This window comes from Galeopterus variegatus, unplaced genomic scaffold (genome assembly GCF_000696425.1).
Source record: "Galeopterus variegatus unplaced genomic scaffold, G_variegatus-3.0.2 Scaffold33, whole genome shotgun sequence".
Lineage (NCBI taxonomy): Eukaryota > Metazoa > Chordata > Mammalia > Dermoptera > Cynocephalidae > Galeopterus > Galeopterus variegatus.
The window spans coordinates 412,561-440,412 of NW_007726144.1; the positions used below are offsets into that span (position 1 = coordinate 412,561).

At 48.3% G+C, this 27,852-nt stretch overlaps 2 protein-coding genes across 4 annotated transcripts in view; one reads left to right on the plus strand and one right to left on the minus strand.

Moving 5' to 3' along the window:
- The window catches only part of PRCC (papillary renal cell carcinoma (translocation-associated)), a 23,307-nt gene extending 19,792 nt beyond the window's left edge, over positions 1-3,515 (minus strand). The window contains exon 1 of one of the 2 annotated variants that reach the window (XM_008570304.1): positions 2,762-3,515. In XM_008570304.1, coding sequence (XP_008568526.1) covers positions 2,762-3,229 — 468 coding nt within the window. In that variant the 5' untranslated portion in view covers positions 3,230-3,515. The remainder of the gene's footprint in view (positions 1-2,761) is intronic. The other variant, XM_008570311.1, reaches the window with a different exon arrangement.
- A 20,281-nt stretch (positions 3,516-23,796) lies between these two features.
- Positions 23,797-27,810, plus strand: HDGF (hepatoma-derived growth factor). Of its 2 annotated transcripts, XM_008570322.1 has the most exons (6): positions 24,522-24,605; positions 24,741-24,879; positions 25,309-25,378; positions 25,531-25,710; positions 26,039-26,259; positions 26,457-27,808. In XM_008570322.1, exons 1-6 carry the CDS (start codon positions 24,599-24,601, stop codon positions 26,461-26,463), a joined length of 624 nt encoding a protein of 207 aa, XP_008568544.1. In that variant the 5' UTR covers positions 24,522-24,598; the 3' UTR covers positions 26,464-27,808. The 2 variants fall into 2 exon arrangements, with proteins under 2 accessions (XP_008568549.1, XP_008568544.1); XM_008570327.1 differs by lacking the exon at positions 25,309-25,378 and having other exon boundaries at positions 23,797-24,605; positions 26,457-27,810.
- The last annotated feature ends 42 nt before the right edge of the window (positions 27,811-27,852 follow it).

Below are 27,852 nucleotides of genomic sequence, written 5' to 3' on the forward strand. Positions count from 1 at the left end.
GGGAGGGCCGCCGCGCTTCCCAAGCAGCGCACTATCCAGTGCGCCACCGGGCCGGCCCAAGGGGTTTAGCTCTTTTAAAGATGAAAGTCGGGCCACCCAGTGGCGCACTGGAGAGTGCGCAGCTTGGGAGCGTGGCGGCGCTTCCGCCGAGGGTTCGGATCCCATGTGGAAACCGGTTCCCACTCACTGGCTGAGCGCAGTGCGGGCGCAACACCAAGGGTTGCGATCCCGTTGCCAGTCCCCGGTATGGGCGCGACATCGAGGGTTGCGATCCCGTTACTGGTCAGTAAAAAAGACAGAAAGGAAAAAAAAAAAAAAAAAAAAGATGAAAGTCACCCTCACCTAAGCATCTTGAACATTCTTAGGTTACCTTTCCCCAGGAATTACGTAGTCAGAGAACAAAAATACCAAGTAGAACAGAACGAAAATGGGAAACTGAATCAGCTAAGGTCTAGGATTTTATTTTATTTTAACTAGCCATATAACTGGTCTTCTCAGAAATTTAGTGAATTATTGTTTCCAGCTCCAAGGATCAAAAAAAAAAAAAAAAGAGAAAGAAATTTAGTGATTTATACTTACAAAGCAGGAAAAGAGTTAGGAGTTCTCAGAGTTTTCTGCCACTTCAGCCAACCTAAATGGAAGATTCTACAGCTTCTACCAACAAATTTTTCTTTCTTTTTTTTTTTGTTACCGGTAAGGGGATCGGAACCCTTGGCTTGGTGTCATCTGCACCGCGCTCAGCCAGTGAGCGCACCGGCCATCCCTATATAGGATCCGAACCTGCAGCCTCTGCGCTCCCAGCGCCGCACTCTCCCGAGTGAGCCACGAGTTCAGCCCTACCATCAAATTTTTCTAATGCTACCTTTGCAGAGCTAGAAATAAGCCTTTCCACTGTCAATGTAGACTATTTTTCTTCGTCTCATTCAGGAATCTTTCTTTCTCCCAGGTTAAATCAAGGCCAAGGTAAGTTTCAGTGGAGCAATAAAAAGCTTTCTTTTTTGGATCCTAGACTTAGAAATGACATATTCAGGTGAGAAAGAAGGGGGAAACGATATGGAAGAAAGTCTGGAACAAGATAGGGAGAGATTATGGAAACTCCTTCCATGAACAATCTGTATTCCTTTGAGTTCATTCACTCAAAATATTTACGGAGGGGGCCGGCCCGTGGCTCACTCGGGAGAGTGTGGTGCTGATAACACCAAGGCCATGGGTTCGGATCCCATATAGGGATGGCCGGTTGGCTCACTGGGTGAGCATGGTGCTGACAACACCAAGTCAAGGGTTAAGATCCCCTTACCGGTCTTTTTTAAAAAAAAAAAAAAAAATATATATATATATATATATATATATTTATGGAGGACTCAGTATGTGCCAGGCACTGTTTTAACCACCAGGGACATAGCAGTGAATAAAAAAAGTAATCCCTGCCTTCATGAAGTCTGTATATTAGTGAAAGGAGGGAAGCTAATTCTACAGTACGCTAGATGGTGATAAGCGCTATGGAGAAAAATAAAGCAAAGGAGAACAGGGAGTAGTAGGTGACAGGAGGTTGCAATTTAAACAGGTAGGCTAGGGAGGTCCTCACAGAGAACACGCTTTTTAAACCAAGATTCAAATGAGGTGGGGAGAGAACATTAGGATATCTGGGGGAAGAAACTGAAGGAACAGCAAGTGCAAAGAATGGAAATGGCCCCTAGGCAGAGTTTAAAGTCTGAAAAAAAGCAAGGGCAATAAACTTCTCAGAAAGTTATCAAAGGTGAGGGCCGGCCTGTGGCTCACTTGGGAGAGCCTGGTGCTGACAACACCATGTCAAGGGTTGGGATCCCCTTACCGGTCATCTTTTGGGGGGAAAAAAAAAGGTAAGCCAGGGACTGACCAATCAACTTCTCAGAGCAGAGAAAGGAAAGAACTGCTGGTAGCTCAAAAACACCCCCTGTCCCTAAGCTTAAATATCTTTTCTATCCCCAAAGCCCTCACTCCAGAAGAGGCCTTGTGCTATTTTCTGCTCCAACATATAGAAACAATATAAACTTGGCTGCCTCTTCTAGAAATAATACCCAAGCATCCTAATTCACCTAGGCTTGACAATACCTAAATGGTGAAACTGAAGCACAGGTGTGAGATAGACCCAGCTCTTAATCTTCACTCTGCCCTTTATCAGGTAAGATTTTGCACGTTGGACACCTGTTTCTCATCTGTAAAAAACAGGATGTTCTCTCTCAGAGTTCTGCAATAATTGAAGGAAAGGGCCAATGCCTGGCAAATGATCTGCACTCAACAAATGTTCAATTTCTTCTCTACCTCCCCTCAAAATGGAATCCAGGATTCCCATCCTTTTCCTCCAGGCAAAGGAAAAGGTTGGTTCCAAATGTTCAGCAAGGGTTCACCTGTCATTTCTTCAGGTGCCACGTTTCATCCTGTTCTCATTATAGGAAGAGGCGGGAAAAAGACAGCCTGAGGTGAAGATGCGCAGAGGAGGAGCAGAACCAAGTGTCCCCTAGGCCTGAGGCTGTCAGTGCCAGGTGATGATGGTATGTGGCCCTTCTGCAGGAGAGCCCAGCTTCGAGAAACTCATTGACAAATACCCAACTCCCCAAGGTTGATAAACTTCATGTCAATTAATCACACCATAAGAGGATTTCAGTAGCCCTGAATCAACAAATGCGTTTATAGGAAGGGGTCCCGTAATCTCCACAAGTCCCTCCTACAGCTGAGCCCAAATCCGACGGACAGCTTGGGGGTGACCTCCCCGAATACTCACATCTCCCTTATGCAGCTCAGGCGCCGCGATCTTCACGGGCTCTTTTCTCTTCTTTGGCTTGGGAAGCCCCAGGGAGGGCCCGGCACCGCCGATGGAGGGAGGCAGATTGAGGCCAGGGCCTCGGGGCGAGGACAGCCCCAATCCCAGCCCCTCCCCAACTCCTGCCGCTTCAGCCGGGCTCACGCCTGGAGGTGGGGGGAAGCCTCCCAGGCCAAAGGGCAAGGGGGGAGGAGGCTGAAGCCTAGGGTCTCCGGTGGGTGGGGGCAGCAACAGCGGCGGGGGAAAGGCTGGAGCCAGCATCTGGTGGGGCGGAGGCAGCAAAGCCGGACCCTTGGGTGCGGGGAGAGAAGCGAACAAGCCCCCTAAAGTAGGCCCAGACGTAGGGGCCGCCGCCTCCTCTTCCTCTGGCTCCGGCTCAGCCTCATCTGGCTCACTCTCATCGCTGCTGGCGTAAGCAACCAGCGACATGGCGCCTCCCGCCTTTGGAGCGCCCTTGCCGGCAGACGAGGCCTACTTGAGACCGGGGATGCCCAGAGGCCTAGTAGGTCCCGCCACTTAGCTGGGCGGGGAATCGAAAAGCCCGCCTGCTCCGTACTCTAGGACTAGCCCCGGCAGCAGCCCATAGCCACAGTTGATTTCCCCCGAATAAGGCTTCCCTCTTCACTTAAGCTCCTAGTCCCGGGCAACTACACACAGCTAATGGCCGCCGAGTCACTCCGCCTCCCCCTCGCCTCACCAAGATAGGAACTACAACACCCAGAGAACACTTTGGGCACAGCCTCATTCTCAGCCGCAGGGATCTTAGCGCAAGGCACGGCGGGAGTTAGAGTCCGAGGAAGAATTAAGGCGAGCGCAGAAAGACAGGAGAGAAACCCGCCTCTGACGCACCGACTCCTGGAACGAGTAGTTTTTTTGGTCGCCTGACGATTACTAGGTGACTACAAGCCCCATTGGTCACCGCGGTAATCACGTGTCGGGTAGGAGAGCATTTCGGTACTTGAAGTTCCCGGAGTAGTCCCTTGGGCGCTACGATCTATGGGAGATGTGGTGCTCTTAGAAACCGCAAGTAATGTCGGGAGTCACGGGGCGTCTGGGAAGGTGGCAGATTGGGGGGAAAAAAGCTTAAAGGGGAAGTGATTTGTAAATGAACTGACGAAGCTCTCCAGTCGGCCGGGACTGGGAGTTAAAATGAAACGCCCCAAAAAGGGCCGGCCCTGAGAGGCTTGCACGAAATTGGGCTACAAGCCAGAAAGAAGTGAGGCTACAGGACTAATAATAAACGTCTGAGAGTTGAAATAAATGTGAACTAAGAGGGAGGAGGTGATCTCTCTTGCCATGACCAGGGTGCACGTCCAGGAACGCAGCTCACCCTGCAACCAGGGGTCTGGCCTTCCTCGGCAACAACCAGTGAGACAGAAGGATGGGCAGGGCCCTGGAAGCCAGAGCCGGGTACTTGGGGTTAATCCCCTCTCTTCAGCTCAGTGGGGTAAAGGGGTGGGCTACGGCTCTGGCCCCTTCACAATTCTGAAGAATCACCTGAGTCCATCCCTATCTACTTGTGCCCCCCACCTATCCATCTGTCGGTGTCCTTTGCATCCCTTTATGTCTGTACGTGCTGTTTGTTGTGGCTTTGTGTGTGACCTTGTTACATCTGTCTCTGAGTGCCCTTCATGTCTATTCATGTTTTGGGGTGTCCTTTTCTCACTCATTTATGTCCGCCTGTAATGATATGCTCTGCACTTGTCCTTCCCTGTCTGCCTGTGATTTTATGTCCTTTTCTTGTTTATCCATCTTTGCCCCTTCCTGTCTGCCTGTGACTGAGTGCCCTCTACTTGTCAGCCTTGTTTGTGTGTGTCCTTTACACATTAATCCACCTCTGTGTAGGTGCCACCTCCCTACTCCCAGAGAGCAGAAAATTCTATTGAGCTCAGACTGGGAAAATGCTATTGAGGTTTTGAGAGAAGGCTGAAGAGGAAGATGATGAGGGGGACAATGTTGATGACAACAATGGGACAGTAAAAAGCCCAAGGCTGACTCTTCTGTCAGACAAACCTGATAAGAGGCCCCTCCTCCCTACCCTCTCCATGTGTCTAAATACTACCCGGCCTTTGTAGACAAACTCATATGCCACCTTTTCCATGAAGCCTGCTTAGGTCTATTTGCTCCCTGCTCTGAATGCCCAGGGCATTTTTTCTGTGCACCTGTGCTCAAACTTTAAATGTGCATAATAAGCATCACTAGAAAAACTTCTGAAAAATAAAAATTCCTGAATTCCATCTTAAGATATTATTATTCAGTAGGTATAGGGTGGGGCCCAGAAGTCTGTATCTTTAAGAAACTCCTCAGTTGATTGCAAAAGCAGGCACACTGAGGACCAAATTGAGAAACCAAACCATCAAGTCTTACCTTGTAGCTGGTATGCCTTGCACAATGCTGACTTCTAAAACCTTCTTTCCAATCTAGGTTCCCCAACCTATTCTCTGGTGACTTTGGGCAGTCACTTCTCTGAGTCTCACTTTCCTTCTTTGAAACATGGATAGAATATTAGGGAGTCCTGTCCTACTTCTGTGAGAAACACCTGGTATTAACAAACACAGTGAAATGATTTAGAACTAAGAGAATGGGAAATGTTCAAAGAGAAATGACTGTCCTTGTTGCTTGTCAACATATCTTATTATCCTGCAGAAAAGAAGCCCTAAAGTACAGGGATCTGTCTTTAACAAGTATTTTCTAAGCTGGATCTTCTTGCTATGAAGATTAACAATTCATCTTATTAAGTATATACCCTGCCCTCAAAAGATTGTTTTCAAGCAAGAAATTGATAACAGAAACTTTAGGACAGGGATGGGAAGGGGATTTGTTTCACATAAAGTACCCTTTCACACCTTTAGAAATTTGTAACCAATACATGTATTATCTATTCAAAAGTAATAATAACAATAATAAAGTCTTCCAGCAAGAGATAGTGAAATGAGCAAACATATCTAATTTGTTTTCCTTCTAAAACCCTACTAAAACTTCAATAAAGGAATTTTTTTTTTTTAAAAAAAGGCATTTAAATGATTTTGAAAAGACTTCAACCCACACAGATGGTAAGTTCAAAAGAGAAGACAACACAGTAACAACATTTTGGAAAGTGAAAAGCAGGTGCATCAGAGGTAACTGACTTCGCACATCCAAGAGAGCTGAGAACCAAGCTGGCCTCAGGGAATGGTGAGAATCAATCTAACCTATACTGTAGAAGCCTCAAAAGGTTCAGGGGTAGTGGCATCAAGTGGCTCTGGAAATGAATGAGAACGGAGGGGAACAAAAATAAGGACTGGTTAAAAGCTGTTTAAGAAAGTCAGATCCCTATATCCCCTCCCCTACTGCATGCTAGTGGAAGACTGCCTCTCCCCAAGTCCAGAAAAAATAGAGAAGAAATAATATGTTCATAACGTTAGGTTCACAAAAAAAATTTAATTTGAAAAAAATAAAACAGATGGTTTCTGCTGTGGGGAAAACCAGGCATAGTCAAGGGCAGGGGTACTATACAGCAATCAGGAAAATTAAAGCAATATACACAGGGAATACTAAGACCTCCCAGCCTTATTTCTCCCAGAAGATAGGCCACAAGGCCTTTATCCTCCAGAGAAGATATTGGAAAAATCTTCATGGAAAATCTGTTCAGCACAAGAGGAAAGACCTAGGGAATCTGACATCAGGGATCCCCTACCCCCAAACTTTCCAACCAGATAACCTTCAGTATAGTTCTCAGTTGACAAGCCCAACCACATGTCCAGAGGTAAAAGATAGCTTTTTAGACCCCCCTACTCTTAAACATGATCAGGCATCAAGGGATATGTATTGAGGAAAGCCTCTAACATAAGTGAAAGAGATAAAACAAACAAGTAAACAAAAATAGAGCAAGTACAGGAAGAAGAAAACTTTTTAAACCTAGCAATAATTTTCTCAGATAAAAAGAAAATACTGTATACATGAAACAAGAAAAGAATGCCATAAAAAAAAGTAACTTGCAGAGAAAACAGAGCTCTTAAAAATATAAGAGTATAAATAAAATGCTCACTAGAAGAGTTGGAAAAGTTAAGAAAATCAGAAAATGGGCCCAAAAGTCCAATATCTGATTAATACTAGTTCCACAAAATGAGAACAGAAAAAACAGATCAAAGGAATTATATCAAATGAATCATTACAGAAAACTTCCTAGAACTGACGGGCAAGAGTTTTCAGATTGAAAGAGCCCACCAACTGCCCAGCATAATGGATAAAAATGGACCCACACCCCCATGAAATTTCAGAACACTAGAGACAAAGATAAAATCCTACAAGCACCCAAAGAGAAGAAACAGATCTCTCAAAATGGGTCAGGACAGAATGGCTTTAAACTTCATAACAGCCACACTGGAAGCTGGTTGACAACAGAGCAAGGACTTCAAAGATCTGAAGGAAAAATATTTTCAGCCTAGAATTCGACACCAAGCCAAAGTATCAGTCAAGCGTGAGGGAAGAATAAAAGACATTTTCAGAAATGTATGTTCTCAGGGCTGGCCTCTTAGCTCAGTTGGTTAGAGCACAGCCTTTTAACACCAAGGTCACAGGTTCAGTTTCCCTTACCAGCCAGCCACCAAAAAAAAAAAAAATTCCATTAACAATCTAGGGATATTAGAGGTGGGGGGAAGAGAGAGGGGAGCAGGGACAGACTGGATGAGGGACAAAAAGAATAAGTACAATTCGTAATAATGAATATGCTAATAATACTGATTTGATCAACATACATTGTACACAGGTGATGGTAGTCAATGTTGAACCCCAAAATATATATAATCAATTATACCTCAATAAAAATTTTAAGTAATGGGCCGGCCCGTGGCTCACTCGGTAGAGTGCAGTGCTGATAACACCAAGGCCACGGGTTCTGATCCTATATAGGGATGGCTGGTTTGCTCACTGGGTGAGCGTGGTGCTGACAACAAGTCAAGGGTTAAGATCCCCTTACCGGTCATCTTTTAAAAAAAAAAAAAAGAAAAAGAAAAAAAATTTTAAGTAAAGAAACAAGTTCTCGGGCTGACCAGCTAGCTCAGTTGGTTAGAGCACAGTCTGTAACACCAAGATCAAGGGTTCAGTTCCCTGTACCCGTCTAGCCACCAAAAAAGGTGTAAATTCTCAAAAACTTTGTTCCAAAGCACCTTTTCTCAGGAAGCTACTAAAGGATCTGCTCCATCAAGAAAAAGGGATTAAACCATGAAAGGGAAACACCTCTGTAGCAGACTGAATTGTGTCCCCCCAAAATTCCCTGAAGCTTGAATTGTGTTCCCCAAGTTTTATTTATTAGAAACTTAGCCCCCATAAGGGCCAGCCCATGGCTCACTTGGGAGAGTGTGGTGCTGATAACACCAAGGCCACGGGTTCGGATCCCTATATAGGGATGGCCGGTTAGCTCACTTGGGAGATCATGGTGCTGACAACACCAAGTTAAAGGTTAAGATCCCCTTACCGGTCATCTTTAAAAAAAAAGAAGAAGAAACTTAGCCCCAACTGTGACTGTTAAGAGGGTGGGAAATTCTATTATGGTAATTGAAAGGTGGAGCCTTGAAGAGGTGATTGGGTTGTAGGACCACACAGTAGGATTAAAAATGGTGGTCAGGGGTGTGGTTCTGAGGGCTTTTTTTTTTTTTTTTTTCCTTAAAGATGACCGGTAAGGGGATCTTAACCCTTGACTTGGTGTTGTCAGCACCACGCTCTCCCAAGTGAGCTAACCGGCCATCCCTATATAGGGATCCGAACCCATGGCCATGGTGTTATCAGCACCACACTCTCCCAAGTGAGCCACGGGCCAGCCCTTCTGAGGTCTTTAAAAGAAGAGAGTCTCTCTCTCCCCCTCCCTCCCTCCTTCCCTTTCTCTCTCTCTCTCTCTCTTCTCTCTCTCTTTCCCCCTCCCTCCCTCCCTCCTTCCCTTCCTCTCTCTCTCTCTCTTCCCCCCCCTCCTCTCTCTGCTTCCACTGTCTTGCAATGTGAGATCCCTGGGTCACTGTTAACACCACCAGATGGACTTCGGACTCCCCAGCCTTAGAAACTGTAAGCGATAAATTTCGTTTTTCTTTATAATTACCCAGTTCCGTGTATTTCGTTATAAGCAACACAAAATGGACTAATACAACCTCGTATTTAGAAAACACAGTTTCCAACACAAGGGTGAAGAGAATCCCCAGGATGAGGGGGAAGGGAGATTTCAGAAGGACAGGTGTGCCCCAGATGTAGAAGGCCACCAGTCACACTAGATAAGGACACAAAGCTTTGGGAGAGATATCGGCAAGAACTTAAAATTGATAGTATATCAGATATGTCTAAATATTTTGAGAAGAGATTGAAATTGTAGAGAATTCATGGTTGAATTAACGAATGAGAGTCTAAAAAATTAAACCAAAACAGTTAACTTAGAGAAAACAAAATGAGCATAAAAGGAAAAGTAATAATGGTTTATTATATGACTCAAACGTGACTGATATGTGAACACTGAATATCAATACAACAAAAACTATGACATTATTCTATTGCGATAAAGGGAGTTTGGGGGACAGGAAGAGTCCATGAGGCAGAGATGGACAGAAGACCTAAATCCTCATGTTCCATAGGTTTTTGTAAACAAATAATGCCTAAAATTGAATAAATGAAGAAGTAGCCATAAAAGCATATTGTTTAGAGATGGAGGTACATCACCAAAAAACAGCTAAAATAGTTTGAATGTTGAATGTTGTCATCTCCAAAGAGAAGGAATAGAGGAAAATGGTACCTGAGATGACTGTTTTTCATTATAACTTTGTAAAACGCTTCTTCTTCTTTTTTTTTTTTTTTTTTTAAAGATGACCGGTAAGGGGATCTTAACCCTTGACTTGGTGTTGTCAGCACCACGCTCAGCCAGTGAGTGAACCGGCCATCCCTATGTGGGATCCGAACCCGGGGCCTTGGTGTTATCAGCACCGCACTCTCCCGAGTGAGCCACGGGCTGGCCCAAAATGCTTCTTCTTTAAACCTTGCACATATGTGACTTTTAAAAAACAAAACAAAACTAAAACTTCAGAAGTGGACTTACCACAATCCTTGGTTCTTTTTTTTTTTTTTTTTTAAAGATGACCAGTAAGGGGATCTTAACCCTTGACTTGGTGTTGTCAGCACCACACTCACCCAGTGAGCTAACCAGCCATCCCTGTATAGGATCCGAACCTGTGGTCTTGATGTTATCAGCACCACACTCTCCCGAGTGAGCCACGGGCTGACACAATCCTTGGTTCTTAATCTAATTTCATCTTTGGTTTATACATGACCCTCTTTAATTTGTCCATTTTTTTTTAATTTTATTTATTTTATTTATTTATTTATTTTTTTGGTGGCTGGCCAGTACAGGGATCCAAACCCTTGACCTTGGTGGTGTAACACAGCAGTCTAACCAACTGATCTAACCCGCCAGCCCTATTTTAAAATATTTTTTAAATATGTATTTAAACTATTTTAACTAATTTTTGGTGATTTATCTATTTAATACATATACACACACATATATACTATCTATCTATCTATGTAATCTACATCTGTGTACTCAGCATGTACCCACCATCCAAATCATTCACACTAATTTATGCCTTCTTATATTCCTCTTTCCCATCAGATCCCCCAACACTAAGTATCCACTGTCCTAAAACCTGCTTACACACACACACACACACACACACCAGTTTTATCACATCTGTAGGTATTCCTGAATATATTATCCAATTCTATCTGTTTATCAAAGGGGTATCAAGCTGTAAGTAATGAGTTACTTTTTTTTTTTTACTCTGTATTCCTTAGATTCATCCATATTGAACATGTCTATAGTGTTTTTGTCTGTTTTAATCATATTCCTTGGGGTTAGCCAGTTAGCTCATTTGGTTAGAGCACAGTGTTTTAACACCAAGGTTAAGGGTTCCAGCCAGCTGCCAAAAAAAAAAAAAATTCCTTTGTATGAATATACAACTTATCTACCCATTCTCCTGCTGATGGGCATTTGAATTGTTTCTAGGTTTTCACTATTAGAAATGAACCTGTGATGTTCTTTCTTCTCCACATCTCCTAGTGAACACATACAACAGCTTCTCTTGGTATACACTTAAGAGTGGAAATAATGGGTCACAGAGAATGTGAAAGTTGGACCTCACAACTTGCTTCCAAGCTGATTTCCAAAGCAATGTATAAGTGACTGTGTTGGTCCACAACTTCTCCCACATCTGGTATTGTCAGACTTCTTAATTTTTGCCTGTACATGATTTCTAACTGTTATCTCGATTTGAGTTTAGCTGACCACTAATGAAATTGTGTGTCCCTTCATATGTGTATTGGCTGTATGTTTTTATTTTCTTTTATGAAACTCTTGTTCATGTATTTTGCTGATTTTTCTATTGTGCTGTTTGTCCTTTACTGATTTGTAAGAGCTCTTCATATAGTCTTGACATAACCTTATTTTGGTTTACATGTATACTTTGAATAAAAAAATAAACATATCAAAAAAATAAAGGAGAGGGGCCGGCCCGGTGGCGCACTGTAGTAGTGCACCGCTTGGGAGCGTGGTGGCGCTCCTGCCAAGGGTTCGGATCCCACATACAGACCGGTTCCCGCTCACTGGCTGAGCAAGGTGCGGGTGCGACACAGAGGGTTGCGATCCCGTTGCCGGTCCTGGTCCGGTACGGGCGCGACACTGAGGGTTGCAATCCGTTGCCGGACACGAAAAAAGACAAAAGGGAAAAAAAATAAAAATAAAAAAAATAAAGGAGAAAAGGCAGGGAAGGATGAAATTTGTAGAAAAATAGAAGCTTCCAAACTGGAACACAGAAGTCACAGCAGAATCCATGTGTATCAGGGTGACTGACAGGACCCAGGGCTGGAGACGAGACTACTCGTGGACAAGCCTCTTTACAATCCTGGCCAGCTATCTGTCTTTTTTACCTTTAGAGCTACCCTCATTCCCCAACACTCGCTCAGGACCTGGTACATCACTGAACAATGCCAAAAAAATATATGTAGGGGTGAATGAATGAATGACTAAGTGAATGAATGAAGCCGTAAGCCCATAGGCAATGTGGTAGCAGAAATAACCTTTCAGTACCTCCACTGCCTGGACCAGTAGATGGGATTCAATTTTTTTCACAAAATTTTTTTTAATTTAAAAAAAGTATCCCCACTGCCATCTGTTCTCCACAGAAACCACAATCAGCCTTCTCCAGGAAGGCCAGACCTGCTGCCTGACATAGAGGGAGGCTATCTCTCCACCAAGAGGGAGGGCAGAGAGCCCACTAGGGCTCAATCTTATCAGTCCAGAAAAGGGGACTTCGCCCCTTCTCTCCCATGCACCTCCCAAGGTTGTCTCCTCCCCAGGCCTCTGTCCCTGTTGTCTCAGTAGCCATACCCTTGGAGGGAAAGGGCTGAAGAGTGTGGCCAGACATGGTCAGAGCCATGGTAAATCTTCTGGCCTGACTCTGGCCCCAAACCTCATTACTTTATTTTATTTTATTCTTTTTTAAAGATGACCGGTAAGGGGATCTTAACCCTTGACTTGGTGTTGTCAACACCACGCTCTCCCAAGCGAGCAACGGGCCAGCCCTCCAAACCTCATTACTTTAATCTCCAGGGACCCAGGGGAAAGACCTAGGGTTTGTGGCTGTACAGAATGGTGTGCTCTTCATCCAACCTATGGCACCCCTGTCTGTAAATAGCAAAGTTACTTCCAGTACCGGTCTCAGCAATCTCCTGCAAATAATGTTACTGTGAATGGCCTTGTACTTTTTCCACTTTGCAAAATGGAGAGAAAATGGTGAGAGATCCTCACTCCTGAATGAGATGAAACATGTACAACTGTACATTCATTACAGCATTGTCTGTGTTATCAAAAGAAACAACCTAAATGACCATCAGTGGGGGACTGGTTAAATAATTTATGACACAGAAATATTACGAACTATTACATTAAAATGAATGGGGCGGATCTTCATGTTCTAATATGGAGTCTCAAGATATAGTGCTAAGCAAAAAAAGTAAAGTGCAGTGTATATGGTATGTTACAATTTGTGTAAAGGAAATAGATATCTGCATTAGCTTGAAAATTATATAGAGATAATATCACTGGGTGAATACATACAAATTTGGTAATATTTCTGCCTCTAAGAAGAAAATTGAGGGCCAGCCTGTGGCTCACTTGGGAGAGTGTGGTGCTGATAACACCAAGGCCACAGGTTCAGATCCCTATATAGGGATGGCCGGTTAGCTCACTTGGGGGAGTGTGGTGCTGATAACACCAAGTCAAGGGTTAAGATCCCCTTACCGGTCGGGCCGGCCCGTGGCTCACTCGGGAGAGTGCGGTGCTGATAACACCAAGGCCACGGGTTCGGATCCCATATACGGATGGCCGGTTCGCTCACTGGCTGAGCGTGGTGCTGACAACACCAAGTCAAGGGTTAAGATCCCCTTACCGGTCATCTTTTAAAAAAAAAAAAAAAAAAAAGATCCCCTTACCGGTCATCTTTAAAAATAAAAAGAAGAAGAAGAAGAAAATTGGGTTGTAAGGGACAGGGGTAACATAGAGATGACTTTTCAGTAAATTATCTCCTTTCCTACACAAAAAATTCAAGCGGATTTTTAAAAATGGCAATCTGGAACTCATGAGGATGTTAAGGTGCTTTGACCCCTTCCTATTCCACTAAGATTAAAGGTCTCTTGCTGAGGACCAAGGAGCTACTGTCACCACAATTCTTGAAAAGAGCTGAAAAAAGAACCCAGAAATATAGCTCCCTGGTAGCCTCCCTAGTCCCTTCCACGTGCAGACACACCTGTCATGCAGCCAGGACTACTGCTGTCCTCTCTTCCCTGGCCTGGCAATTCCAGGCCCCTCCACCTCCGTACTGCTGCCAGATAAAGCTTCTAGAAGCTCACATCTGCTCATATTTCCCTCCTGCCCAAATCCTTTAATGGCTCCCACTATAAACCAATTAAATCTAAACTCTGAGGAGTCTGGTCCAGGCATTAGTATTTTTTTAATTCTTCAAGGAACTCTAACGTGCAGCTCCAGTTGACAGCCATTGACTTGGAGCAAAGGTGTCTAATAGAACTTTCCTCAGTGATGGAAATGTTCTTTATCTGTGCTGTCCAATTCAGTAATCACAAGCCATATGAGGCTATTGAGCACTTGAAATGTGGCTAATACAACTGAGGAAAAGAATATTTAATTTGATTTAATTTTAATCAATTTAGGGCTGGCTGGTTAGCTCAGTTGGTTAGAGTGCAGTGTTATAACACCAAGGTCGGGGGTTCGGATCCCTGAACTGACCAGCCACCAGAAACAAACCCAAACAAATAAACAAAAAAAAAGTAATTTAAATCATTTCAAATTTTATTAGCCATAAATATTGGACAGTAGAGGCTTAGAGAATGACTCCAGTGATTTTCACTTTTTCTTTTATAGCAGAACTCTCTTTTTAAAAAATAACTTCTTTTGGTTAGAGTGTGGTGTTGATAACTAACACTAAGATCTCTGTACCAGACAGCTGCCAAGAAAACATTTTTTATTGTGTTGTACACATATGCAGAGGAGTTATAAAACACAAACTTTTTTTTTTTAAAAGATGACTGGTAAGGGAATCTTAACCCTTGACTTGGTGTTGTCAGCACCCCACTCTCCCAACTGAGCCATGGGCCAGCCCTAAAACACAAGCATTTTAAGGAAAAATAGCTAATACTACTATACTAACAGCCAATAGCTAACACATAGTAACTAATAGTACCTACTATGTGCCAGGCACTGTTCCAGGCATTTTACATACATCACACATATTAATTGATTTATCAACATCCCCCTTTACAGATGACAAAATTGAGGCACAGGAAGGTTAAATAACTTGCTGCAGGTCACACAATTAGTAAGTGGTGGAATTGGGACTCAAACGCACATAAGCTGGCTTCCAAATCCATATAAATTACCCTCACCCACTGCAGTATTGCCAACTTTGTCAGGGCATAATGCCAGTACCTTAGAAGCTCATTGTAAAGGAACCCATTTTTTCCAAACGAATATTACTCAAAATGTAATGAAACAATAAATATAGTGATAACCAATTTTATCAAGCACTTACTGTGTTCCGGGCTCTGTTCAAAACACTTTAAGTGCATTAATTCATTTCAATACTCATCACAACCCCATTTTATGGACATGGAAACTGAAACTCATGGCAGTGAAGTAGGTTCCCTAAAGTTACACCAAGTGTCAGTGGTGGAGCCTGTACTCAGACCCTGTTATCTGTGACTCCACAGCCCATATTTTTGACCACTCTGATTCCATAAAATGCATGAAAGCAGTGCTGCTTTTTCTCTTGTGTGGCATGGGTAGGAGGGGGCAATGCAGGCACAGTTTTGAAAACCACTGGACTAATCTAACCTTCCTCCTCTCCTCTTTACACAGAGTGTAAGTGGGGCCAAGAAGTCCTGATGCAAGTAGGTCACCCAGTGTTGAGAGCAAAACCCCTTGACTCTCGGGAGTTGAAGGGAAGGAAGCTGACATTTCCTTTGAACCTAATAAGCAGGTAAAAATTTGTATGCTCGTTTTTAGAGTGGAAGAAAATAATGTTTAGAAATTCTAGTGAAGTCATTTGCCCAAAGCTCTAAAACCAATACGTGGCCAGCAGGATTCAAACCCAAGTCCCTTGACATGCATTCACCTCGCTCCTCCAGAGACTTCAGAACCCTAGAGCCAGATAAGCGCCTGCAAGCCTTATTTGTTCTGGGGCCCCAAGTCCCCCAACTTCTGTCCTAATCTTCTTCCCCACACAAATGTAGAATCATATACCAGAATCAATGGAATCGTTTCACCGAGACATTAGTGGATTGATTCCAAGCTTGGCTGGCAGGTTGGGGGCCTGTGACTGTTGTTTTAGACCCTTACTACTCAAATAACCATTCTAAGAAGCAGCACCAGCAGCAGCAGCAGCACTGTGGAGCTTGTTAGAAATGCACACACTCCCAAACCTACTGAATTAGAATCTGCTTTTTAAGAAGATTCCCAGGTGAATTGTTCACACATTGAAGTCAGCAAAGCACTAAGTTAGACCTGAATCCCAGGGGAAGCAGGCTTATGCCTGCCCGTGTAACTGACCCTCTGTGGCTCTTGGCTTGGTTGTTAGGGGCAGCTGTGAGTTGGTTGATGATGTTATTGTAAGGAGAACTTGGATATTAAATTGCAACCAAGGCCAGGGAGATTATTGCAACAAAGGGAACCCTGGTTGTGTTATTGCAATCAGCATCTGCACGGTGGACTGAATGAGAGGCCCAAGATATTTGTTGTAACAAGAGTTTTTTAGCAGCTTCAATCGCCACCTCTAAACTGGCTCTTATGATGCAACAAAGTGGAGAAACAAGTAGGACTCTTGGGTTGAATGAAATTAGAGTGTGCTAAATTGGAAAATAGTTTAAAAACATGTTTGCTGCACTGAAACTGTGTATATTTATAATACTGACCTGGACACTTAAAGGAAATCTGTTGTGACACGACTTATTCTTGAAACATCTTTAAGAACTTGCAACAGGACTCTCTCCTTAACAACAAGAACAGTAAAGAAAAGGATTAGCTTGACAGAATCCGGACTATTCCACTGACTGCATTTCAAACTGGAATGCATCGTAAACACCAACTGGAATCTGGTTGCTCTGTTGCAACAGGTTTGGATTTGATATGGAAACAAATCGACAAGTCTGTGGCTGAGGGCCTGCATCGCTCTTTTATTGCAACAGGACCTTGAGAATGTCCCACTGTGCCAGGCAGCCTGATGTGCCTGTGGACAGGGCTAGAGGGACTCCTATCACAAGGGGGAACTCTGCTGAGAGGCCACACTGGTATAAAGGAAAGACTCCTGAAATGCATTGCCATGGGCATAAGGACAGCTAACTAAGAACAACTGCAGGCCTCTGCTAATTATAAGCAGCCATTCCATGCCTCTTCATGTTAGCAGCACAGTCACAGTATCCCATCCTCAGTTGAGGAAACTGAGGCTCAGAGAAGTTCAGGAGGTTGTCCAAGTTCTCATGACTGGTGAAGAGCAGAGTAGGATGCAGACCTGGGCCTCTTGGCTGTAACCTGCACTTCTTTGCAAGGAGACTTTGCATATGCTTTGAAATAGGACCAGGAAACTTGTGGGAAGAAAAACATGTATATTTTACCTATTCAAAACTAGCATATTTTCTTGCAAAATTGTAAGGATCCGGACATGCTAAGATTCAAATGTCTTATTTCTAAGAGACCATAGGTATCTGGAATTTAGGCAAACACAGTGACAGCAAATCAAACGTAATTACAATGAAGTCTTTCAATGGGAAGAGACCTGAGTTTAACTATCACTTCTTGGCATTTAACCTAAGCCAAAATGCAATCTCAGAATTTGGCAAAATCCTATTTGTTCTTTAATGCGCAGCCCAAAGTCACCACCTTTCTGAAGCTTTCCCAGGTTCCCCCCAACCTCCACCCACCAAGAGAGGTAGCACCTCTCCTTGGCTCCTCGGTCTTAACGGTTTACTGAAGGTTTTGGATTTATTGGCATTCTACTGTCAATTTCCACTAGGACGGAGCTCATTTTTGCGAGTTTGGCTAGTCGTAGAGTCCAGCTCTCTCTTGCCGGGTAGTAGTTTAGAGAACCGAGATCTAATGCACCCGGAACAGGGCCACTTTGTGTCACACACAACCCTTTCGACACCTCCTGACTACCAAACTCGAGCCTTTCCTCCACAGCAAAGATCGACGTAAAGCTCAAATCCCCGACGTTTCCGGGGCTAGCCCCAAAACTGTAAGCACGTCGAGGTCCAGGGCGGACCCCTGTACGCGCAGTGGTGCGATGCCCACGGCTCTCCCCTGGGCGCCTGTAAGCTGTCGAGAACCGCGGGTGCCGAGCAAATATTCGTGGATTGGGGATGGAACAGAGGACAGGGAGACACTGCGCGTAGAGATCCACACTTCACTGCGCTGGAGTCACGATTTGAGCGTCCCCGGGCTGGGGGAGGGGCTGGGGCCGCTCCGTCCAGCCGGGCGCCAGCTCCTCCGGGGCGGGCGGGGGGGGGGCGAGCACCCACCGACAGCGGGCACACAAAGCCTGCTCGGTGTGCTCGGCGATCGGCTCCTTACGCCTATGTCGCCGCGCGCCGCCAGGCGGCTCCAGGTTGGGCGTCGGGCTGTGGCAGGCACTGGGCGTCAAGAAGCTGCACACATCAAACCGTCGCGGGAGGGAGCGCTAAGAGGGGGGAGGAGGAGAGTGGGCAAGGGAGGAGGGAAGAGGAGGAGGAGGGAGTGGGGACCGGGCGGGGGGTGGAGGAAGAGGCCTCGCGCAGAGGAGGGAGCAATTGAATTTCAAACACAAACAACTGCACGAGCGCGCACCCACCGCGCCGGAGCGTTGCCCCCTATCCGCGCCCGCCCCGTCAGTGCGGCGAGCGGGCGGAGACGCCGTGGCTAACACCCGGGAGGGCACTAGCGCTCCGCGCGGAGCCGGCGGAAGTGGGGGCAGGGGGCATCTGGGTCCCCAACTCTTTCCCTATCGCCTTCAAGCCCACCCACCAGTTATATAATGGTGGAGGCGGGAGGGGGGTGGTGGCGAAAACACCTGGCGGGTACGGCGTCCGCGCGTAGAGGCGTGTGCGCTGCGTGGGGAGCCGAGGGCGCCGGTCACTTCCCGGCCCCCGGCTCCGCGTGCTCAGTTCCGCCCCCAGCCCCCATACTCCTAGAGGTCTCGGGCGCGCAGTCTGGGTTTGGGTCAGTCCTGTAACTCCTCCCACATGCACCCCCAGGCGCCACCGCCACCCCCCTCTGAGACCCCCTTAGAGACCCCCAGTGACTCCATTAATTGTCGCCCCCAATTCAAACTTCTCTTCCTGGATTAATGGTTAAGAAGGATCCCAGCCAAGAGAGGGATAGATGGAAGCAGAGTTCGCTTCCAGAAAACTTTGGTTTGGAGCTTCCATAAGAGGTCTGAAGTTGGGAGGGTCGAGGAATGGTTAGGGGTGGCATAACAGGGGATCTACCGGCTTGGAAGTTATCCGCCATCGGCCATAAGCCCTCAGCTCCACTAAAATATTCCTCCAAGGGCCGGCCCGTGGCTCACTTGGGAGAGTGTGGTGCTGATAACACTAAGGCCACGGGTTCGGATCCCATGTAGGGATGACCGGTTAGCTCACTTTAGAGAGCATGGTGCTGACAATACCAAGTTAAGGGTTAAGATCGCCTTACCGGTCATCTTTTATTTAAAAAAAAAATTCCTCCATGTGTTGACAACTCAAATTTGGGACTGAGCGTGGCAGGATCCCTGGTGGATTTGGGAAGTTTATTTCAGATTGTCTCTTAGTAGGGGTGGGGGGAGCCTGAGTTGCTTCCCCCTTCCCCCCACGCTCCAGATGTCAGTATCTCCCGCCAGAATGGCCCAGCCTCTGCCATGTGGTTGACTCAGCCGCCAATATAAGGGCCTCCCCCACCCCTTCCAGCACCTGGCCAGGTGGGAGGGTGGAACCCAGAAACCAAGCCTCATGTGTTCATCAGGTTTTTACTAAGAACTGAGACAGGTTAAGTAAGAAGGATGGGAGGTTGCCAGTTGCTGGAGGAGAGTGGAGGTGTCACAGCGGGAGGGGGAAGTGTCTCTGAAACCATATTTCAAAGTTAGTATACAGGGGCCTTTGGTATTGGGTGAGGGCATGACTCAGTCCCCTAGAGTGTAGGATTCTCGTAGAGTGAAATCCAAGGGCAGAAAGGGATGGAGGGAGGGGGCCAAGTGCAGAAGGATTGCCGTATGGCTTTGGGTTGCTCTTAGACACTGCTCTGAGCTTAGGAAATTAGTCCCAGACTCACCTGGGTCCCGTTTAGGGTGTCAGGCCACTCTGAGAAAACCTGAGAGACCCTTCCTCACTTTATCTCCTCACCTGAGGAGAGTGCCTAATCCCACATGCCTTGAACTTCTTGTTCCCTGAAACTTTCAAATGAATCATATAAGGCCTGGCCTCTGGAATGGGAGTGAAATACAGACAGAAGCAGGACTCTCTGAGTTTCCAGGACCACCTAAGGGGCTGGGTGGGAGGAGGAACAGTGTGAGGAAGGAACCACAGACAGCCTTGTGTGTGCATGTATGTGTGTAGCGTGTGAACACGTGTACTTTACCCTGCACCCTTTGATCCAACTGGCTTCTTGGCCCAAATGCCAAGGCCCTGGTGGGCAGGACAAGAACTGAACCCAAGTCTCTACTACTCCTACCTCCTGGGGGTGGGACAAAGTCCAGAGACTGGGCTAAGCCCTGGGGAGGGGGTGGTAGCTGGAATGTGGGTTGCAGGGAACCCCTTCTGGATCAAGTAAGAGAGAAAAAGGGAAGGAACACGCAGAAGGACCCACATTGGCATTTGTGAGGAAGACCCTCAGGTTGCTGGTGGCCAGGGCAGTGCCTGGAGCTGCGTTGCCATCCATCTCTTCCCCTCTGGGCCTCCAGAACAGAAGGATAGGACAGGGGAGGCAGAGTTTCTACTTCTGTTGTGGTCTGGACCTTTCAGATAAAGTTAGAGTAGGGGTAGGAAGGTCAGACTGGATCTCAAAGAGATAGGACACCACACTTGGCTTGTCTTTGGCTCTTGATTGTGACAATGGGGGAGGGGTGCACCCAAGGCTGTTACCTTCCAGACTTAACCCCTGAACCCCAGAACTACAGACAACTCTGAGTCTCCTCACCGTTCCTTGGACCCTGTCTGAGACCTGAGAGTACCACAGCCTGCCCCTCCTGAAATGGATGAGGAATAAGAGGGAGCCTCACTGACTAGCCCATCCAATAGGCACCCAGAATTCTCAGCCATGATGGAGGCCACCGTATGGACCTTTCCTTCCTCTGACCCTGCTGCTGGAGAGGATGGGTAATTCTGGATGAAACTAGAAGTGCCGAGTGATTGAGAGCCCAGCCAGAGGGGCCACGTGGTAGGCAGGACCTGCCTGGAAGGATGGTGTGACTCCATCTCAAGTTCCCCCTCTCCCTGTTCTGCCTGACTTCCTGGGGGATCTCCAGGCACTTAACAATTAACCTCCAAGACTCAAGGATTTTTTCCCCAGGTTCCTTCCTCCTTTCTCTGTTTCCTGTTTCACAATCCCAGAAAACCTGAGTAGCCTATGGACCTCGCCCAGCTTGCCTCCCTCTGCCCCTTCCCCTCCCCCTTCTCTTTCTGCCTCTTGGGTTTGCCACACTTTCCCAGCCCCAACTGTCTCCTGTCCCAGATTTTCCGGTTCCTGGGTCAGGTTGGGCCTCGGCCCTGGGTGTGGTGGTCAGAACTTTGGCTGGCAGCCAGGGTGTGCTTAACCTTCCCTCCTTCCTTCGTAAGTGCTGGTAGGTGATCAGGGCCTGTTTTTCGTCTGAGGTTGGGGGAGAGGTGTTGAGTCCTTTCCCCTCACTCCCACCTGAAAACTTCACGTTTCTCAGAGGGTGTCCATAGGCTCTGGAGAATGGAGTTTTATGTGCTCAGGCCTGTCTGATGGAGTCAGGCAAATGCAGAGGGGTGAGGGTGGGGGTGAATGGGCTCAGGCCTGAGAAGTAACTTGCTTGGATCCCCAGAATGGCTGAGGTAGCAAAGCCCCCTCCCCCGTTGTTACTGGAGGGGGAACACTGGGGTCCCCAGCACTGCCTGCCCCACCCTGACCCACGTAGCCTTGACTCACTTGTTCTGAGTCACAGCCTGGATATAAAGGCACCGCCTGGGAGATGGACGACTGTATTGGGGTACAGGACTCCCCTGAGACCTCATAATCCTCCATGTCTTTCTGCCCTTCACTTTCAAATGCAAGAAAAGACATATCCTTTGTAGCTTGAGGGATGGAGGTGCCACGCCAGATGGGATTCCCCCCCCTTTTTGGGTGGGGGCTGGGAATTCCATTAAGTGAAAAGAATTCACCTCTCCTGGCCTTTCGCCCACAGGTACCTACACTCAAGTTGAGGGAGGGGGGAGGAATAATCCTTTTGGGGGAAGATGCCCATCTGCCCAGGCCCCTGTCCTTCTCTCCCTCTTCCATCCTTCATGGAGCTAGAAGTCAGCAGGCGGGTATATCTGGTATGTCTCATTCTATTTTTAATTCCATCCATTTTGTTTCTCCCCCACCCCTGGGGCTGGGCAGCTGGTGGCCTCCTGGGTCCCCTGCCACACTGTACAGCTATCTGTCTTTGGTTTGCTTTTCATGAGGAGCTGGGGTGCAAAAGACTGTCGGTTAGCTGCTTTGCAGTCCTGCTCTGGAGAGAACCTCATGTCTCCTCATTTCTGACCCTTCACCCACTCCTTCTTGAGCCTCAGTTTCTCCTCTTTCATCACACATTTATTACAGTGTATTAATGCCCTGGCTCAGGTGTGGGTACTGAAAATGCAGAGATCAAAGTTCCCTGCTGCACTCCCTGCCTTAGACTCCTCGGTCCCCACCCCCACCCCTGGTTCCCGGTGCACACAGATCCACCAAGAAGTGAGGCCAAGGGAGGGGCTTTTGCTATTATTGTCCTATGCCTGTCTCCTGGGATCTCTAAGCTCTGGAGGCCCTCATTTTGTTTTTTTGCTTCCCTGTCTGAGAGGAGGATAGAGAGCTAGCTGGTAAAAGGACCCAGGTGTCCTGGTCAAGGACTGGCTTCTCTGCCCCTGCCCTAGGTCTGCCTCCCCCCCTTTCAGCACTAGCTGTGGTTTCAAGCACAGCTAGAGACCCAGGTGCCAGGCTCCAGGATTGGGGGTGGGGTGTGTTAGTGTCCCCTCCTCCCCAATCCAGAGAGAGGGCCTGGGGGGGAGGGGCGGTCACATTCCTGGTTGCTGAGTGGCCCTGGGGGCGGGGTTGGGTTGTCATGGTGATGGGGATCCTGTTTGTGGGGGGAACTGCGTGCCTTTCCACCCCCTGCTCTCACACCCCAGCGTCTCCTGGTTGTCGGGAGGGCCCAGTTTGTGCTGGGCCTTCCTGGGGGGAGGGGCTGGACCTCTGTCCCCAGAGGCCAAGGGGCAAGGGGGGAGGTGCCCAGAAGCCTGAAGACTTCCAAGTCTAGGGCAAGATGCCCCTCAGATTCGTGCTCAGGGCCCCACCCCCTCTCCTGGGTGTGTTTCAGCTCATTCTCATCTGCCCAGCCTCCCTGTCTCCCCAGGCCCCCAGTCAGGCCCTCTATCCCTGTCTGTGTTAATCACTGCTTCTGCCTGGCTCGCTCTCTCTCTCCTGTCTGTGCCTGGGGCCCCAGTCAACATGGCCACCTGGCCTCTGTTCGGCGGGAAGCCAGACTGCTGGGGCTGCTGCAAGTGTTGCTGGGAGTTGTAGTCCCCTCTCCACCACCCCCCAGCTCAGCTTGCCCTGGGCTTCCAGGGCCTGATCTGGGAGAGTCTGGCCAGGCCACTGCCTCTCTCCATTTTCCTAACCTCAGACCTATGCACCTCTCACTTCCACCACCACAGCTCTCCTCAGGCTGCCGGGACACATGGGCCAGGGGATCAAGTCAGGAGATCTAAATCTGAGATCTGGACCTCACTAATTTGCCCTGTTATTTTGGGTAAATCACTTCTTATCTGGGCTCAGTTTCCTCATCTGTAAATGAGCGAGTTTGCCTACTTTGGTGGCTTTCAAAAGGCTAGTGCTGGAGAGGGGTGTTGAATAGACGGCCCTTTGGCTTTCACCTCCACTTCACCCACAGCAGTCTGCTTTTATCTTTTCATAGATTCATTTAGCAAGTATTTACTGTGTACCTACTGTGTGCTAGGCATTATGCTGGGGATAAAAGCAGACCTGCTGTGGTCTCTGACCGTAGGCAAGTATAGTCCAGGTAATCCACATAGACATTAATCAATTGATCATACAAATCAGTGTAAAATTAGAACTGTGAAAAGCACTGTGAAGGGGAGGTATTAAGAGACAGTTTTGCCTGGAGAGGTGGGTGGGTCAGGAGAGACGGGAAAGCTCTCTGGAGGAAGCGATGAGGGAGCTGAGGCGGGAAGGATGATCAGGAGTTAGGGAGTTTGAGAGCCCGAAAGAACAATGTGGCTGGAACAGAAAGGGCAGCATACTGGGAGAGGTTGATAATAGCAAACACATATGTAGGACGTGCTACATGCCAAGTTATGGTCATTTAATCCTCACAACCCCATGGCTTAAGTACGATAACTGTCTCCATTTTGCAGATGAGGAAACAGGCAGAGAAACGTTCAGTAAGTTGCCTGAAGTTATATAATTTCTGGCAGAGTTGGGATTCAGCCTATGCCATTGTGGAGAAGAGATGAACATTTGGGTCCTAGAGTCATGAAAAAATATTGAAAGGTTTGAAGCAAGGGGATGCAATGCTCTGCTCAACGTGTCGAAAAGGCCCACTCTGACTGTAGTGTGACGAATGGATCATGTGGGGCAAGGATGGAGACTGAGTGAAGTAGAGGCTGTGGTTTTAGTCCAGGCAAGAGATGACAGTGGTTAAACCAGGGTGATGGCAAAGATGTGGAGCATTGTGGCCAGGACCTGGACATGTTGGGAGGCAGAATGGGTGCCATCTGGTTTGTGAAGTAGAGGGAGGGACTTCTGGGTTTCTGTTGGGCTTTCATGTCTGACTTCATTCGAATAGAGTTCCACTGCTGAAAGTGGTCTCCTGGGTCCTGTTCAGTCTGCTTTTACACAAATACCCCTTCGAGGGCAGCGGCCCACCTCAAACTCAAGACCTCAGGACTCCAGCTCCCACTCACTTCCCTCATCTCACCCGCAGATTGACGAGATGCCTGAGGCTGCCGTGAAATCAACAGCCAACAAATATCAAGTCTTTTTTTTCGGGACCCATGAGACGTGAGTGAGGGGCCAGAGGGGTGCAGGTGGAGAGGGCCACGGGAGGACCACTCTGGGGAAAGAGAGGTGGTGATGGTGCCCCTTCTGTGTCGGGCAGCAAGGGGCTCGAGAGCACAGTCTCCCATCTTTCACTAGGGCATTCCTGGGCCCCAAAGACCTCTTCCCTTACGAGGAGTCCAAGGAGAAGTTTGGCAAGCCCAACAAGAGGAAAGGGTTCAGCGAGGGGCTGTGGGAGATCGAGAACAACCCTACCGTCAAGGCTTCTGGCTACCAGGTGAGCTGCCATCTGCCCCAAACATACCTGGAAAGCAGGTGTGGCCGTGGGCTCCGGGAGCCCCGGCCCACAGATGGTGCTCAGTCTTCAGAAACACCAGCGCTTTCAGGGTAGGAGCTAATCAGGTGGGGGTGGGGGCTTCCTGCAAGAGGGGATAGGGTTGCGGGTGTGTGGTGTAGTTGTCACTAACTATTAGACAGTGACCGGGGGTGGGGCAAGAACAGGATGGAGGCGGTAAGTGGGGACATGCCTTTGTTGGGCCCAGCATGAGAGTAGGACATGGCCTAACTCTTTCCACAAAGACTTCCAGGAGGAGGTGCTTGTGAGCCGGGCAGGACAAGGCGGGAGGGTGGGGGGCGGGGGTTGGCGGGGAAAGGGTCCCAGCTCCCTCTGGGAGAAGTTGACCCGAGGTCTTGCCTCCTGCTCCAGCCCTCCCCCCTCCTGCACAGAGCCCTGCCTGCCCGGCCAGTGGGTTTGCCCCGGGGCTAATCCGACAGAGGTGGGTCTCAAATCACTCGTGAGACTGGGCACCTGGGTGGGGGTGGGGGAGAGGCGGGAAAAGGAAGGAGTGAGTGGCCGAGGGAGGGGTCTGGGGAGGGGGCCCAGCATGCAGCTGCTGGTGCCACTCAACCTCTGCTGTCTCTGCCACAGTCCTCCCAGAAGAAGAGCTGCGTGGAAGAGCCAGAGCCTGAAGCCACAGAGGGCGATGGAGATAAGAAGGGGAATACGGAGGGTAGCAGTGATGAGGAAGGGAAGCTGGTCATCGACGAGCCAGCCAAGGAGAAGAACGAGAAGGGGGCACTGAAGAGGAGAGCAGGGGATCTGCTGGAGGTAACTGCTACCATCCTGGGGCTGGACCCCTTTGAACATTCTCCAGAGGGCATCCCCGCAGGAGCAGGGCTGTGCCTCAGGAGCACCCAGTCTGCGAAGAGGGACCGCTCCTACTCCAGGAGTCCCCAGTCTGAGAGATTGATCCCCTAGTCTTGGGGAGTCTGCAGCTAAGAAGATGGGACACAGAAGAAGGCATTTCAGCTAGTGGAGGGCTGGGAAGGGACTGTGGATAAAAGCCCAGGAAGGAGACTCTGAGGAGGGGACTGGGGGGTGCAGGTAGGTGGCTGGTGCAACCTCAGTCCCCCTTGTCTCTGCCAATCCTGCCTAGGACTCCCCTAAACGTCCCAAGGAAGCAGAAGACCCCGAAGGGGAGGAGAAGGAGGCAGCCATCTTGGAGAGTGAGAGGCCCCCCACCGTGGAGGTGGAGAACAGCACCCCCTCTGAGCCCGGCTCTGGCCGGGGGCCTCCTCAGGAGGAAGAGGAAGAGGAAGAGGAGGAAGAGGCTGCCAAGGAAGACGCTGAGGCTCCAGGTGTCAGAGATCATGAGAGGTGAGTGACTCCCTTGTTTGCTTGGCAGCTGGACTGGGAGGGCCCGGCCTTTTGTGGAGAGGTGGAGGAGAAGGTCCTGAAATGGCTAGCCTCTCGGGAGATGGGGTGGGCTCTCCAAGGAGACCGGCTCTAGCTGGGGCAAGGCTGGGCCAAGGCCACACTATTAACCCTATCTCCCCTCCAACCCTCCCCTGCAGCCTGTAGCCACCAATGTTTCAAGAGGAGCCCCTGCCCCGTTCCTGCTGCTGTCTGGGTGCTACTGGGGAAACTGGCCATGGCCTGCAAACTGGGAACCCCTTTCCCACCCCATCCCACTCTCCTCTTCCACTTACTTTCCCCACTCCAAGCCCAGCCCCTGGAGATTGACTTAGGTGGGGCAGGCTAGCTGGCTCTTACCTCCAGGTCCCTACACCCCTGTGATCTGAGTCAGGGTCATGTCTTCTGCTCCCAGACAAGATGAGGCCATTGTGTACCTTCCTGCTTGGAGCTGTTTCCTAGGGATCTGTTGGGGCCTGAGCCAGCTGTTCCCAACTCCTGATATCCCCCTCTCCCTCCTCCAAGCATTCTTGACCTCCAGGTTGGAATCAGGGCTCAGTAATGGAAGGGATGGAGCATAAGTAGCAGAGTGGGCTTCTGGGGCCCTGGAGGGATAATCCTCACATGGGGGGGAGGGGACAGGAGGGTGGCATCTTCTTGAGCTCCTGTCCCCTCTGCCCACACATATTATCCCAGCTGCCTAAATTCAGGGAAAGTGGGACAGCTTGTGGGGTAGGGGCTCCCTTCCATATATCCCTGATGTTTGACAACCCCCATTCTTCTTTTTGCTGGCCCCAGGAATTCTGGGAGTTGTAGTTCATCATTGAAAGATTTTGGGGCTTCCAAGTTGTTTGGGCCAAGGACCTGAGATCCGAAGGGCTGACTTCACCCATTTGGGGGGGAGTGTTGAGAAGCATCTGTCCCCCTCTAGATCTCTGGGGCCAGAGATGGGATTCCCTGGGGAGACCCCATCTGCCCTTTCCTTCTCCCACAGTGCTCAAGGCCAGCCTACAGTCATATATATCACCCAGACATAAAGGAAAAAGACACATTTTTTAGGAAATGTTTTTAATAAAAGAAAATTACAAAAAAAAGTTTTGAAGACCCCTAACCCTTTGTGTGCTCCCCACTCAGCTCCTTTCTTCCCCACCGTTGCCCCCATTTCTGAGGTGCACTGGGAGGCTCCCCTTTTGTTTGGGGCTTGATAACTTTCTTTTTGTAGCTGGGGCTTTGGTGTTCCTTCCGGTGTCATTTCCCATTCACATACCCCACCTGGTCCCCTCAGTGTTGTCACTAGATCAGATTTGTAACCCACTGAGAGGACAGGGAAATAAGTGCCCTCTCCCAAAACCTCTTCCAAGTGGTCTCTATGCCTCTCTTCCATCTCGTTTCTTTTACCCTAGCCCCTCTCCCTTGGGCTCTGATGAAAAATTGCTGACTGTAGCTTTGGAAGTTTAGCTCTGAGAACCGTAGACAATTTCAGTTCTAGGAAAATAAAACCCGTTGATTACTATATTGGATTCTGGCTGATTCTTTGGTGGGGTTGTGGGGTGTATT